Source organism: Diadema setosum, chromosome 8, assembly GCF_964275005.1.
Source record: "Diadema setosum chromosome 8, eeDiaSeto1, whole genome shotgun sequence".
Taxonomy (NCBI): Eukaryota; Metazoa; Echinodermata; class Echinoidea; order Diadematoida; family Diadematidae; genus Diadema; species Diadema setosum.
Window position 1 is genome coordinate 9,777,643 of NC_092692.1, and position 16,173 is coordinate 9,793,815.

At 38.3% G+C, this 16,173-nt stretch overlaps 1 protein-coding gene across 1 annotated transcript in view; it reads right to left on the reverse strand.

Moving 5' to 3' along the window:
• Positions 1–13,542, reverse strand: part of LOC140231888 (uncharacterized) — a 39,961-nt gene extending 26,419 nt beyond the window's left edge. Inside the window, exons 1-3 of the mRNA XM_072312040.1 lie at positions 13,453–13,542; positions 9,420–9,463; positions 5,647–5,721 (exon numbers count right to left, since the gene is read on the reverse strand). Of these exons, the coding sequence (XP_072168141.1) occupies positions 5,647–5,721; positions 9,420–9,463; positions 13,453–13,536 (203 nt within the window). The 5' untranslated portion in view covers positions 13,537–13,542. The remainder of the gene's footprint in view (positions 1–5,646; positions 5,722–9,419; positions 9,464–13,452) is intronic.
• Between the last annotated feature and the right edge of the window lie 2,631 nt (positions 13,543–16,173).

The following is a 16,173-nucleotide window of genomic DNA, read 5'->3' on the forward strand; positions in this document are numbered from 1 at the left end:
AAAACGGCGTTTGTCTGTTTTTGCATTCAGTAGAGAGAGAAATGATAAGCTTTATTTTCAAAACGTTGAAATTAATCATGAGGTTTATTATTACTCACTGACACGTGGGAGAAATGTCAACGCACAACATTTTTACTCTGTCATTAGTTTTCAACCTATCCCTCCAAAGATCCGGACGGTTCAATGAAGTTTTCAACTCCGTTCTCATTGGTTATTAAGACTTTTAAAAAAAAGACAATCAAAACGGCATTTGTCTGTTTTTGCATTCAGTAGAGAAAGAAATGATAAGCTTTATTTTCAAAACGTTGAAATTAATCATGAGGTTTATTATTACTCACTGACACGTGGGAGAAATGTCAACGTACGACATTTTTACTCTGTCATTAGTTTTCAACCTATCCCTCCAAAGATCCGGACGGTTCAATGAAGTTTTCAACTCCGTTCTCATTGGTTATTAAGATTTATTGTCCACTGTTTTATTTCATTAAGGAACAAAGAATACAGCACAATGTAAAGAGACTACGTGTTTTCAGGTGCTCAATTTATGTATTCCAGAGCCCGCTTACTCCTGCAATAGCTCGAATTTTTTTTTTTTTCTGGCAAGTTGACGTACAAATACAATGATTATACTTAATATAATTATTTTATCTCAGAATTTGGGAAGTGATTATGTGCAATATTGGTGGATTTAGAAAGAAATTTACATGATATGATGATATAATCACTGATGTTGTTTCTGTATGGGTTGATTTGTTTGCTGTGTTGTATTTCAGGGCGAGTTGGTTTGGGTTTCAGTTTATTACGGGCTGACATGGGGAGGGGGGCTGAGATTGGGACGTAACGACAAGGAAGGTTTATGGAGTTTTTAACACCATGCCAATGAAGTCGGTTTTTATGCCACGTTTTTATACGATTGTTCTTTTCAGTTTAACTTTTGCATAGATGTCCGGTTATTTATGTATCTGTCAAGTACTATTCCGTGTTGTTCTTTCTCTATGTATATACTGTATTTGTTATGCATTGTCATTTATATGTGAAAATCCCGCGATGAGTTTCCTGTAATGTTTTTTATTGGACGAATAAAATTGAATTGAATTGAATTGAATTGAAATAACAACGACAACAGAAATCAGCGACAGCTGATCAGCATGCAAGATTTGTAAAGGTGTTACCATAAGATTTGCAAGTGTGGCGAATTGCTATGTAGCAAACAGTCATGTTGTCATGACATAAGTTCTTTTACAAGATTGCATTCTTCTTTCTCCTAAGTTTATTGATTTTTTTTTGTCCTTGTTTTTTGTTTGATATTGAAATACGTCTGTCAAGCGCTGAGGAAGCATGATGATTATATGGCAATCCGTATCAAGTGTTTTGCGGGAGAGTCAAATACGAACTTGGTTACACCTGACAGCAACGATTGTGAGCACCCCGGTGATGCAGTAAAAAAAAAATGAACATTAATCACATTTTTTTTAAACAGATAAATCAACATACATCTGAAAACATGTTCAGCGCAGCGAAAGTTGAGCCACATTGCATTGAAGACTGTTGATTTCCTTCCAAATTGATTTTCTTTAACAAGGGCCGGGGGATTTAAAGTGCATCAGTGAAAAGGGTCTTTCTCCTAGATATGCAGTTGTGACGTCAGTAGTGGAAAGGGCACGTCATTGCGAGTGCGACCTTTCATTCGCACGCTTTCTCTTTCTAAAAACCCTTTTTTCCCTCCCAAACAAATCAAGGACTTTGTCAATTCATCGATTTCTTTGTTAACCCGATGGCTGATTACGATCCTCGAATCTCTCCCAAGTGTCTCATTAAACCATAAATTAGCCGTACTTCACTTTGAAGCGCCTGTCCTTTCATCTACGCGAACGCATTTCCAAATATAAACAGCGAAATCTTATCCGTCTGGTGTAGATGTTGCATATTAAATTGAAAGATGTTATCAGACAAAACCTTTGCCAGGAGACATAGACGAAGAGGGTAAAAAACAACACATTACTTCTAATTACATCCCAGATGGACTGAACTTGCTACCTTTTCATATATCGACTCAAAACATGTCCGAACAGCCCTGAAAAGTGCTCTCCAAACTGGCGCCGGGGCGTGCCCGAGCATGAATTATACGCCAGTCCGTGATGGGATCGAGTCGAGTGCATACGGGGGCAGATCGATGGTCATACGGGGCACGGATCAGCTCGTCAGTTGTTAGAGCATGAAGGAGAAAAGGGGATGTTGTACATTCGATGTCCTTCATCTATAACGGCAACAACAACGCCTGACGAAAATGTCAAACGTAAAACAAAAAGCACTAAACGAGAAATGTCACAACATCCCTGCAGCCGGATTATGACCCATGCAGACGACTTAAGCTGAGCTTCACGAAAGCTGTGAGGAAACTTATATGCAACAGCTATGGGCATATCACCATTTTTCAAGGGGAGGTTGTTGCTACGGGGAAAAGGAAAAATCGAATGTCGATTCTTCGAGAAGTCATGTCTAAACTTGACATTGCTATGACCTCGTACTAGAAGCCTCAGCCAATAGAGAAAGGGAGACCTTGTGACAGGTTGTTGACTCTGTTCTCTTTTGAGGTTTTATTTTTGTCTGTTTGCTTGTTTGCTTGCTTATTTACTTTTATCAATCCTGCGACCTCTTCTGAAACTCTCTTTCTTTACATTCTAATCATTATTTTCATGTCCTCTCCATTCTTGTTTATCGCTCCCCATTTTGTCAGTTTGAATACATGATACATAATACCTGCTGAATTATTTTTTGTCCTGCCAACTCTTATATAGCTCTACCCCAATGTCACAAGGTAAGTGTTTGCGTAGAAACCTCTTGTTTGGCAACTTGTTTTCGCCAATATCACTCATGGAAGGCCTCATCGATTTAAAGTGTGCGCGAGCTAACAGAGAGACGAGTAATATCGTTTTAGACATATCAGAATTTTGCTTCGAGCAGAAGAAACTTTAGCAACGTGAATAGCATAATGAAACGAATGCATCAAAACACTCAATTTGACGCCGAACAACGTTTATTGCAATTTCTGAGGTTGTGACAACATTTAAATGTGTAAGGTGTCCAGTACCATTTAGGACTGATACTCAAAAAAACAAACAAACAAACAAACAAACAAACAAATCCTATTGTCCGGACTGTATGGATCAGAGAATAATATTGTCTAACAAGGATCTTTGTCCCAATGAGAAACCATACATGAAATGAGAATGAGAAATGTAATAAACAGACCCTGCTTCCCATCAAATTTGTTTATTCGTCTGTTTGTGTGTTTGTTTGTTTGTTTGTTTGTTTGTTTGTTGTTGTTTCTCCTCCCCCTCCCATGCAATCGTTCCGCTCACTCGGAAACAAACAGACCAAACGACGGAGTCAAAAATTGTTCAAGGGCGTACGTCACGAGAGAAAGTCGAAGAGACCGCCGCCAGCGGCGATTGTGACGTCATAATCGAAAACCGTGACAGGCAGGGGTTTTAGCCTGTGGAATGAGCGAGGAGAGTAACAAACTTCTATACCCAACAGCAGGTATGAAAGGAATTAACTCGCAGCAATTTCCCGTAATGCCGCTCCGATTCAAAACCAAAATGATACTGATTAGAGGCATTTTCATTAATCCCAGCCGTATCATTTGCGTCATAAATATGAAATCTGTGCTTATGACACGGCTTTTCTATCATTTTTTTTTTTACTGTTGCTGTTGTTGTTGTTGTTGTTGTTGATATGACACCAGCACATCAGCAGCGTATACTAGTATAATATGTACAACCTATTTACACTGTTTGGGCCGAGAGCGTGGGTCACCATAGGGAGCTATCCCGCCCCCACTGTTAATCAAAGTGCAGACATCTATCTTAGAGGAAACGATGGCTCTTTTCATATTTGGGTTTTTTTTCCTTTCCGCGTAAATGACGCACAAGATGCCTCAAGTTTGCCTCCGCTCACCGGAAATATCAATCTTTTGACGTCACTGTTAACCCTTCAGCGCGATGGTCATCGCCAAATGGCGATTATATGCCCCGACGCATTGACCATTCGTTTCGAGACAATCGTCAAGGAAAGCGAATAGCGATGCCCCTCACACGGAGGGATGATTTCCTCATTATTTTGCAGCACAGTTGAATCATAAATAATAGGGAGGTATAGGTTTACTAGAGCTCGCCTAGTGTCTCGTTGGTTGAATGAAATGAAGACACAGAGATACCCTCCAAGCGGAATTAGGCTAACATATGGCAGTGCATAACGAGGAGAATTCATTCAGTTCCATTAATGTTTACATGTGGGGATAAAAGAGATCAGGGAGGTGACTCACCTCCCTGAAGAGATATACAGCATTCCAGGTTATCGAACTGAACCGCAATATCCGATGTGTTTTGACGCGAAATTCACCCTTGTGATATCTTTGGCTTTTAATTTTTCTCAAGTTCTGAACATATGGAATTAAGATGTACCTCTGCCACCTCCATTAAGACCCAAGAAGTGAGTGGGAGGGGATTTTATTGCTTATCAACCGGCGCCTATTTCAATTTCCCGAGAGATATACCCGCTTTTAAATAAACAATTCCGACGCATGCATGTGTTTTTGTGTTTGTTTCTTATCATTTTTTATATTGGAAGAAGCTACTGATAAAGTACCATGCACGAGTGTTTAACAAGTTCGTTACATCATTCCACAGCCGTGACAACCTTGTACAATTACTACAAAGTGGATATCTGATATACATAATATCTACACTTTACACTGCACACAGAAGACCACTGATGCTCCAAATTAATGGCGCCCAGAAAGTTGACGGCATAATTAGTAGAAAGAGAGAGAGAGAGAGAGGGAGGGGGGGGGGGCAGAGAGAGAAGGCGGTGAAAGAGCGTTTACTTCGAATAAGGGTTCGGGGCTAGGGGTACATGGAGCTAATGACATCGCGAACATGAGTCCATTTCACGGCTGAAGTGTACAACGACGATGCAGATAATCTTTTATCTAGTTTCCCATGCCTCGTTGATGACACTGCTGTACAGCTGTTCCCTATAGCGAGAGAGTCTTTCAATGGTACGAGACGCAGTGAGTTCCAATTCGGGAGTCGTGAGCTCAAAGAAGAAATCCCGGGCACTCCAAAATTTCTTCATTTTCATGAGAAAGAGAAAAAAAAAATCTCTCCGGAACAGTGCAAATTGTAATGATTAAATCGGATAAGAAGGAAGTTATGACATTCTGAAATTTCAACATTTTTTTGGAAAACACTTCTTGGACAGTCATATCAGCAAGTTGATGATGTCATGCTCTTTCAATTTCTTATTTATTTCATAAACAGATATCGAAAAGCTAAAAATAAAATCTTCTTTCCGAATTTCATATGTAACATACATGAAAAATTGTGAGGGTATGACATCAACTCGCTCATTTGCATATTCATAAGGACAGGTCAAGAAATGTTTTCCGAAAAAAAAAATGAAATTTCACAATGTCACATCTTCCTTAAATTCTTTTCCGATTTTTATCATTTTTGGCACGTTCTGGAAGGATTTTTTTTCTCTCTCTCTTTGGGAGTTTGTATATTTTGGGGGTGGATTTCCTCTTCAAGAATACAATCAGTTTCAGTTAGCATGAAAAATTGTCATGATTTCTGAACTTACTTTTCCAGTTCTTGCTCAAAGGCCCATATGAGTTGTTTGTCAAGGATGTTATCTTCCGGCTCCCATGTATTGAACCTAGAAAATAAAACAAAACCAAAATTAGGCGATCAACCAAAAACTGCGAGATAATCACCAGAAAACTAAGTAATAAGAGGCGAATTGAGTCGTCTTAAAAGATGCAAAGCTCCTTTTGGTACCGAAAACCAAACTACTGTCGGTATCAGGACGTAAAAACCTTTCACTGACAAAACCGGTGAATCAGGTTTCTACAGTACAGTGATTAATTCGGACTGGAGTTAGATTTATGTGGAAAAAGTATCTTTGTGTGTCTGTCAGTATGTCTGTCTGTCTGTCTGTAAGTGTGTGTCTGCTTGCTCTTTTGTTTTTGTTTGTTTGTTTGTTTTTGCTGCGAGTGCGTATATCTTATATAATATACTAGCAGTAGTTGGCAGTAATCTGTGAAACAAGTTGCGTGTGTGTTACATCAGACTATGAATTAGTAATCTGTGAAACAGGTTGCGTGTTATTACATCAGACTATTATTAACGATATGCTTATGTATAAGTGGGTAGTCAAGCCACCATGTCTGTTTTTACTCAAGCTGTCTTCATAACGTTGTGTAAACCTCTACACAGTTCATGTTTATTTTCCACATAAAAGAACGTAATGCAAAGCACACTCACACAAACAGACAAACACACAAACACACATAATGAAGCTGATACGTATACATAGCGCCATCGTTTCTTCTGAAAACTCTAACACTCCAACAGATCAAAGAAATTCATGATCTTTGAACCTAGATTGTCATGTACATTAACTTCTTCCAACAGACGTCAATACCAGTACTTTCCGACATGATCTCCCTTGGAAAAGAACAGTGAATATAATCCTCAAGTACCATAGAACCACTTTCAGGTAGGTGATTACGCCAGTAAGCTCCTAACTTTACGTCATTCCCTGTACAAACACCTATAGACCTACGGGAGAGATATTCTGTCTGTAGTCAGTACATAATGGTCGTAAATTTATCATTGTAATTCAGTATCGTAATATTCTTCGTCTGCAAACACAAAATGAGACTGATAAAACAGCGCTGCATGAGGCACTTTGAGAAAATCGATCCAAAGCGAGAAGATGATGGTAAATTGAAACACATCTGCACGATCATAATGTTGTATTAAAATGTTCACTATTGATATTGCTGGTGTAATCAATACATCTGTGTGACTGGTAAGTGTTATCGATCTAAAGCATTCAGACGACCCGTAACAAATTTTCCTAGAATTGGAAGTTATTACAGGACAAAACCGTCACCCACCCTTAAGTTTTGATTTTATGTTTGGTATGTCGTTATTACGCCACACGTGATTATTATTATTATTATTATTTTTTTTCTGAATACAGAATACCATCAGTTATGTGATATAATAAATACATATAATATGGTGGGGGGGGGGGGTTCTTGGAAATTAAAGCAGTCTCCCTCTTGAGGACAGAAAACGCCGACACCTGTATAGCGTTTGTATATAGGCACGAATGTTCACTTTTACCAGCTATAAATGTCTCCCAGAAATAAACACTTCAAATTTCATTTGTAACGTGACTAAAGATGACTCAAATATACAAACGGTGTATACAAACAGTAGATACTCAAACGCCGGTTTCGTGTTTGCCATATATATTTTTTCTCTCTTCTTGGCGTGCATCCGACGAGCAATCAGCGACGTCAATTTCGATACTGTCAACGAAAGAATCTGTCTCACATCAGAGAATATCTTGTGACGTCTGTAAGTACCCCTTGTTGGTCGAGAGAAATCTCAAGAAACAATTGGACATGGATCAAAACACGAAGAGCCTTTATCGCGGTTCAGGTAAACAAGCTATAACCGCGTGCCTCGACTTTTTACTGGCGAAGGAAGCAGGGGCCTCTCTGTTTGCGTTTGATAACACAACGCCCATCGACAATAAACATGACACTATACTGACTGAATGTCATTCATTCCTTCCTCTTTTCTTTTGTCGATGGGGATTGTATTAGTGTTCCAAAATAGCATTGCAGGGTTCAAAGCTGAAGTATGCCACAATATTGTGTATAGACCAGAATGTTAACGTGTATAATAGGACTTCTAAATCGCATTGACGACGAGTTCGAAATGTCAATACATAGATATATAAATATACCATGTCATCGTGCAAAGTAGTGGTTACAAAAGGCACCTGAATGGACTACTGTACATATACGGCGAGAAGCTCCGGAGGAAAACATTTCGTCGGAGATGCCCAGCTTTGCCCTATTGATTTGCAATCACTTGCACTTCCAAAACACCGTTGAAATACTTATATCTTTAGATCACTAAATGAATCTACAGCTTCCTATGCGGACTCTATTAGTGAATTTTTTTCTATTTTTGTATATGGCATAGAAAAGCGAAAATCTAATGCAACGGTAAACAAAATTCATTTTATTTTTAAGATTTATCGCAATATCCACCAAAGCAGCGGATTTTATCAAAGACGTGTAGTACATGTTTGTCAATCAACCATATGCTTCCATTGTTTATTTACCCGATTACGGCACAATTGTTAATTTTCGTTTTTAAGGCAATGCATATTGTGTTTACATTTTATATGCTTTGCCTTTTTTTAACCAGGTTTTGAGCTACCTTTACTGTTACTGGTATGTTATATTTCACACTCAGTGAATTGTATACATCAGATTGACATCAGTATTAATGTGAGAAAGAATCGGGCTTTTTGGGGTGCAGATCTGTTTGAGATAAAGATCATTCACAGGAATCAGAAAATAGACATAAATGAGTAAGGGAACATCACTCCCGTGAATTCAGATGAATTAGAAAAAAAAAAGATGTACATTGTATAACAGTATATCAATTAAGGAACATCACTCCCGTGAATTCAGATGAATTAGAAAAAAAAAAAGATGTACATTGTATAACAGTATATCAATTAAGGGACTTTACTATTCCCTGTACCAGTTCATTCCTATAGTATATTGTAAATGTTGTTTGTGATAATATACATGAATTAGTAACATGCTTGTTTGTTTGTTGTTGTTTTCTTTGTTTTTATATGAGTCCACATCTCACACACTTCATGGAAATCATAAACATATATAAAAAGAGACTGAATTTGTCCAATACAACAAATAAGAAAATGAATACATGTGACATATATAAGGAATCTATACATATCAAGCACTGTTTGTAAGGGCTGGGTTCTCAGAAGCTCATTAAATTTGAATTCTTAAATGATTTTTACAGTTTACTGCAGTAGGAGAGTGCCGTAGTTTGATTTTTACTTCATGTGTAAACCCATGTTCATTTGTATTTTATCCTCCTAGTAACATAAGAAATATGACGCATAGGAATCATCTAGGCCTAGACCAGCCATGTAATGACAGAGAGTCAATCGAATAGACATGGTTAAAAAAAAAAGAAGAAAAGAAATAAAACGTCCTCCTTCAAGATACTGTCCTTTCTCCGATATATTATTCAAGTAAATATAGGATCTTAAAGTTTCCCAGAGTAAATGTGTGCTATCACGTATAGAAAATTGATGCCCTATGATGCGCTACTTTAGGTGTTGACACAAAATAGCAGTGATCGAGCGCCGCCGTGTTCAAAAATAGAACTGAATTATTTGTGCATAATGTATTGTGCATAATATGACCTAAAATAGAAAGTCAAAGTATACCAAATCATAAACAGTCCATGCAGAAGGCCAACAACAAACAAAGCGAAATTACTTACTTGCTAGGCCAGCCATGCCATTTCACGAAGTATTCATACCGGCCCTGTGAACAGATGAAAAAGAGGGAAAGTCAACGGAGAATTATCAAAAAAAAAAAAAATGCTTTCGTTGAATTGACAGGAAGTCCAGAGTTCCCTTGAGCAATAGCAAGGGTCGATAATCTAAAAATACGTATTTTTTTCTTCAAACGGCTAGCTTCCTTACGGGTATTGTTGGACAGTCTTGCATGTGTATGGACACAACAACAACGATTAAGAACTGCGGATATTTTTTCTTCCGTAATATTGACATTCCTCATAATACCGTTATTATCGGATCAATGTTGATAATGACCACTTGCACAAACACGCATGTATTTACTTCTTCTCCTTTTTTTAAATCGATGTATGTCCTTTTTACAGTGAAATCGTCTCACTCTTCAATGTGTATACCACTCGCATATAGACGAATGAGAAAAAAAGGAGAAAGTTAAGCATGTCCGTATATTGCACATTACTTTGTTTGCCTACAAATGTAGGTTTGTTTTTGTATAGATTTTGTGTATACATGTTCTCCTGTGTATTCTCAGATTTCTGTAAAGATTTATACAGACACACATTATAAATTCTTTTAGCGGCTATGCGTGGGAGGGCATGCACAGTAGATCGAGGTGCCTTGTAAAACTTTTTTTTTCTTTTTTTTTAGACTGTAATGCCTGGAAATTTTCCCCAGGTGTCTGGGGGAAGATGAAACATAAAATATGCCAAAAAAAAATATGTAGGATAGAAAAAAGAAAATTTAAAGGATAGAAGAGATAGCGAAGATGAGATCTGAGAAGGTCTTATTCAGGCGGTTTTATGTCATATTCATTTCCACCATAGGGGTTAACAGATGCCTCTTAGGAGGTTATGCATGAACGCAAGTTGTCATGTTCACTTTACAATTGTATGTGATCATACAATGAAAATGTTCTCGCATAAAAGCGACCAAAAAAAAAAAGAAGAAAAACAAATGATTCCCCGCTGACATTTTCACATACAAACGAGAAAGGGAAAATATTGTGGATAGAAAAGATAAATGCCGCCTTGTAGGTTCCAGGTAAAATTTTCTTCAGTGTGTAGGCCACAAGCTGCGAGGTCAAGTCTTGTGAAAAAATATCAGACATTTTCAATTGAGCATGTTACTTCAGTATTTACTTTTCAACAAAATTCACACCCACACATACACACAAGCAAACACACACGTACATATATGTACAATGTATATGTATAATTCTTTTACATAAGTTATCAAAGATATCATAAAGTACAAAGATGACAGAAATTATCATACTGGCCTACACAAAAATCTGTTACAGTTTGTTTGTTTTTTTTAATCTCGTTCTCTCTCCTCTCTGTGCACAAACGTGAAAAATTATACACGTACAAAGTACATCATGCATATGATTGATATATGTATATGAATTATTGCTAGATGTACACGCAAGTGTTTCCCATTATCATATAGTTCATAATTCATAACTGATGATTTATACAGGACAAATCATTCATTTCATTCAGGAAATTCTCACACACCTCGCCTACAGCATCGGCTCCCATCAAGCATCTGTGTTGCGCCCTTATACTTGCAACTTTCAAAAAATTCCTGAAGACTTATTGAATATGTATTATGATAATAACTATATCCGTTTACCTGCCACTCAGCTTTGTAAAGCGCCGTGAATATATATGTGCAAGAGAGCAACTTAATATTATTCTTATCACTATGACGGTTATCAATATCACTGACATAACAATTTACACTGAACGTTACTTTCCCTGCCCACATACAGGCTAAATTTACTCTTTCATACAGTAAATGTGCCTATATGGTATTTCAAAAGTATATCCATTGCACTGGAAGCTGATGGTGAAACACCTTTTCAGCCCATGTCATTTTCAACGACTGTACAGAGTACACGGCATGAGATAAATGCTTACGGATGGCTCCCTGCAACTTTGTTTTCATCATTTTATGCCTCTATCCCATTTTGACTTCGATCAAGGAACACACAGGTGCACCACAATGCGAAGAATAAAGCGTAATGCATTCCTTGCGTGAGGTTGCCCGAGGCATTCAACGGTTCAGGTACACACAAGTTGCGTGCATTAATTAACCTGTGATGGGTACACTGTTCGCACGCATGGCCGACTTCTGTGATGCAACACGAGCAGGTAGCTCAGGTCGGCGTCTTTCAGTTCAAATTCTCCAATAGTACGTTTCGTCATTTCTTAAGTAAATGGGGCAATAAACATTCTGTCTCTGTTTCTTTTCATTTTTCGCAACGTCATTCATACGTCGTGGCGCTTCATCCATCATCAGCGTTTGGACTGATTCAGATGTTCCATTACTCAAAGGACTTATGACACGGTTGGTTGCTGAACAATAGTTGTGATCAGTCATTGGTGAAACCATGACAATTGGAGAGAAAAAATGGAATGCAACGGCGATGCAAGATTACAAGCCGAGATCAAATAAAGTTATTCATAGTCAATCACCATCTTTCTGTACAGAGATCAATTGCTGGTTATGTTGCTTGTACTTGATAACACGTCTAACACGTCTAATATACATTAGCTATACACAGAAATGACAAAAATCATAGCACTTCTCTTTGATATCTTCTGATACATACTTGAGAACATGCCGCGTGACCTTTGACGTTGATACAGGGTTTTATGTTCTTCGCACATGAACATTACCCGGGAAAATGCAAATATAGACGTATAACGTGAATTACACATTTCTCCTCCAGCATGTCGAAGACTTTATCAATGGTGGGGGAAAGGCGTTCCCATTCCGTGCGTGTTGACACTTGATATTTCATACTACAGCACATTACACTCTGCGTGCTTTCAGCCGTCAAAACTTTTCCATGTGAATGCATAAATACATGTAATCATATTTAATTTATGTGAAATATTACCTGACACGGGAATACATAGATATACATGTACATGTGTCTTTGAATATATATTTTGATGGTAACAAATTAAATAAAATAAAATCTGAGTATGACATTAGCAAAACCGCAGTACAGGGTATGATATTCATTGAGAATGAGTTGAAGCAGATCCATAATTATGTGGGCGAGTTTTTTCCTCCAAATGTCTTTTAATGTCCTTTTAACGGCCTAGAAACAAGCGCGAGTGGATTAAGGGGGACTATGCGGAATTTGTTGTATATCATTTTCGGTCGAGGAATAATAGTGAAGTATCATTATCATTCGTTTTAGGAAACATTACGTCTATGTCAACGCTGAAGAGAATGTCAAAACAATGGACAGTCGCGTCAATGGCTGTTCCAGAACTAAAGAATTACTCATTTCAAGGTTTATACCACTAACGTCAGTATTCGAGCTTTGAATTCTTTTACACATCATACACACTCAAACTCATGTTTGTGTATGTATCCTTTCTGTATAGATATAGTCTAGGTAAATGGTATTGTGTTTACAGGCAATGACCGCAAAGTCTTGCATTAAGAACATAATATCAGCCTGTATCCTTCAGTTAGGGGCCTATCACGTTGAATAATAGAGTACATAACTCAATCATTGTAACACTGTCACCATTTGCGGCATCTGTATCGTTAATAATCTCCTTAAACATACAAATATTTATTAATGGGGTTACTTAGGTAAACTACATCATGCTTCAGGCATATTTTCTTTACCGCAAATTCAAATACACTGAAAACACACCAGTATGTATTCTGCAAGTTACCATAACCATTTGTAATTGTATCTACACATAAATGCCGCTTGAGTGTTTGGAGAGAGAGAAAAAAATAAAGACAACAAACATATAAAACGCCATGGCATCAACCGTCTACTATTCCGGAACACGAGCTTGTTAGCAAATTGCCTTATTATATCAAGGTGAGTATAGGGAGAAAGAGAATGGCATCGCATCAACAAATATTCATAACACACTTTCTCATAGCAACACGCGCTAACAACACCTGCCCACGTATGTTACGACCAACGTTCAAAAAAGTACGGAAATTTCTTACCTTTCTCCATCTTCTCTGTAGAATAGAATCAGCTATGTAGACCTCCTTGCCAAAAACGCGTTTTATTTCCGTCTCGTTCAGCATGATGGTGATCCGATGAATAAAAAAAGCTGTATGATTATCAGATGATATAAACACGAGTATGCATTGAAGACGTCCACATGCGACGCAGGTAAAATAGCAGCTGGGCGATTCGTGTTCGCATCCACGCCGACGAGGAAGAGGGGAATAATGAGAGCGACTGTCAACAAACCGACGACTGGCGCGTGCGTGCGGCGAATGCTCTCGAAATCTTATCCAGGCCCTCTTACGAAGATGGGGGCGAGGGGAAGAGATAGAAGGAAAAAAAAAGCAAGACGTCAATCGGCGAAGAAACTGAAGGGTGGGTGATCCCAAACTTAATCTGAAAACATCCGTCTATCCCCTAATTTTTCGGCTAACCTCCAAGCACGCTGTTACGTCGGCACATTGCGTGGTGGGTAAGTTGGAGAGGGACAATCGCCGAGTAGAGGTGCTGCTCAGGCTACCCTAGCTTGCGGTTTCTATGAAGTCCCGCAACGTTATTGATCGAGGTTCTCTTCAGTGGTCGAATCCTTTTCACGAATTAATTGTATCCACTAATCGCTGCTATCAATACTTGGGTGAGAGATAGAACGAGAGAGGGAGGGGGGGGGGGGACGACAACACCTTGTGCCTACCAGACGTCTGTCTATTTTCCCATGTGCCGACGTGTTTTTAAAAATCGTGCCAATAAGGCGTTTTATCCGTCTACCAGCTGAAAAGTGATACAAAGCGTACACACGTGTGTTTCCTGCGTATTACACCGGTTGATTGTTCAGTACAGCCGATTAACGAAGCCATGTGAGCTTCATACTAGTAGTGTGCATGTGGCAGAAGATCAGTGAAGTGTCCATGTCACCTTTTGATAGGCTGAATAAGATGGGAGAGGAGGGGTCATGGCGACATGCTTATGCTACACACGCAGGTCGTTTGAGGCGAAATTAAATCCACTCTGAAAACACACGGTGCTCTCCTGGCGGATTACACTTTTTAGACACACACACGCGCGCGCGCATGCACATACACACACACACACACACACATACATACACACAACACACAGACGAGAAAACCACATGGCGTATCCAAGCGTGGCGTGTGCTTGCGATGGTCTGGGCACATCTTTGCGACACCACCACACCACGCATACTGTGCATATGGTAGGTTTTAAATGGAGTTGGTGACGTCACGTCTGACCCTAGTAACGCGGAGCGTACGCCTGTTTGCTCAATGATGTCACTCACCTATTCAGTGGTTTGTGTCGCCTGCAATGGATAGTCCAGGTAGCGACGGTTGGTAAGGTATCACTTTAAATCAGTCGCCGTTGCTTACATGTGGTGTAAGATAGTGACTGTGCGTAAATGTTTGCTTATAGGTCAGCGAATAAGGGAACATGGTAAAAACAAACAGTATGAGGCTTCAATAAAAGTGGGCAGCTTTCTATTTGAGTAAATGACTGTGACAAGGTGTATCATGAAAATTGTGCACTGGTACGTAGTTTGACAGTTCATTTAACAAAATAACATTCAGTACAACTTAATATTAATGACTCCAGAGAAACATACCGTGATGTAGTTAGTGTAGACCTAGCAAAATTCATGACCGCATCCAACATAGGAAATAGTTCTTTTTAGTCTTCATTCAGTCATTCTAACGAATTGAAATAAGACTGCTAGGCTTGAGAAATCGGAGGAGAAATCTTTTAAGTTGAACACAAGCAAACAATACCGTAAAAGTTTCATCAAAATCGGACATAAAATAGGAGAGTCATGGAATTCTAGGTTTCCCAAGGGAGTTTTCATAGCCTTCCTACGGATCTGAATACAAATCTTTATTAAATGCTTCGTGTGTGTGTGTGTGTGTGTGTGTGTGTTTTTGTGACATTTTATCTAAATTATCTAAATTATCTAAATTAGATCCAGCATCTCATCAAACGATTTGAGAGTTTAAGTCACCTAGCAATAACGACTTTTAAGGGATGGTACAGTATTGGTGGGGATGAGAAATGGGCTTTTAATTTTCGTGAGATACCAAGAAAACACTTATGAAATAGTACAGAGCATACCATTCTAAGAGGAATTCAAAGTTTATTTGAGTAAAATCGGTTTTGGAATGGCTGAAACATCCAAAAACAAAGTAAAGCAAAGCGACCGCAATACAAGTTGGGTCCCACCTTTTATTAGAATCGCTTGCTCTGTTTTGGATATTTCAGCCATTTCAAAACCAATTATCATCAGAAATAAACGTTGAATTCCTCGTGTAATTACATGCTCTTTCATATTTCATTAGAGGTGTCTCATTATCTCACCAAGATATTGCTAGAAACTTGAAATTAGGTTTCAACCAAAACTATACAATCTCTTTAAACGGGAAGATAACTGATATACAGTTAAGCAGTTGATTCAATGAACGATGTTATGATATTCATTATATTAAAACAAAACACTGCATGGTATTACATTTTTATCTCATCTACTGTGCATCTCATCCAACAATAAATTGAGAGTTCAAGATACGGAGCAATAACGACTTTAAAGGGCAGGTGACTGATACAGTTAAGCAGTTGATCCCATGAATGATTTTATGATGTTCATCATATTAAGAAAAAAACAGTGGTAAGCAATGACATTTTCATCTCATTTATAACTCATCAAACAATAC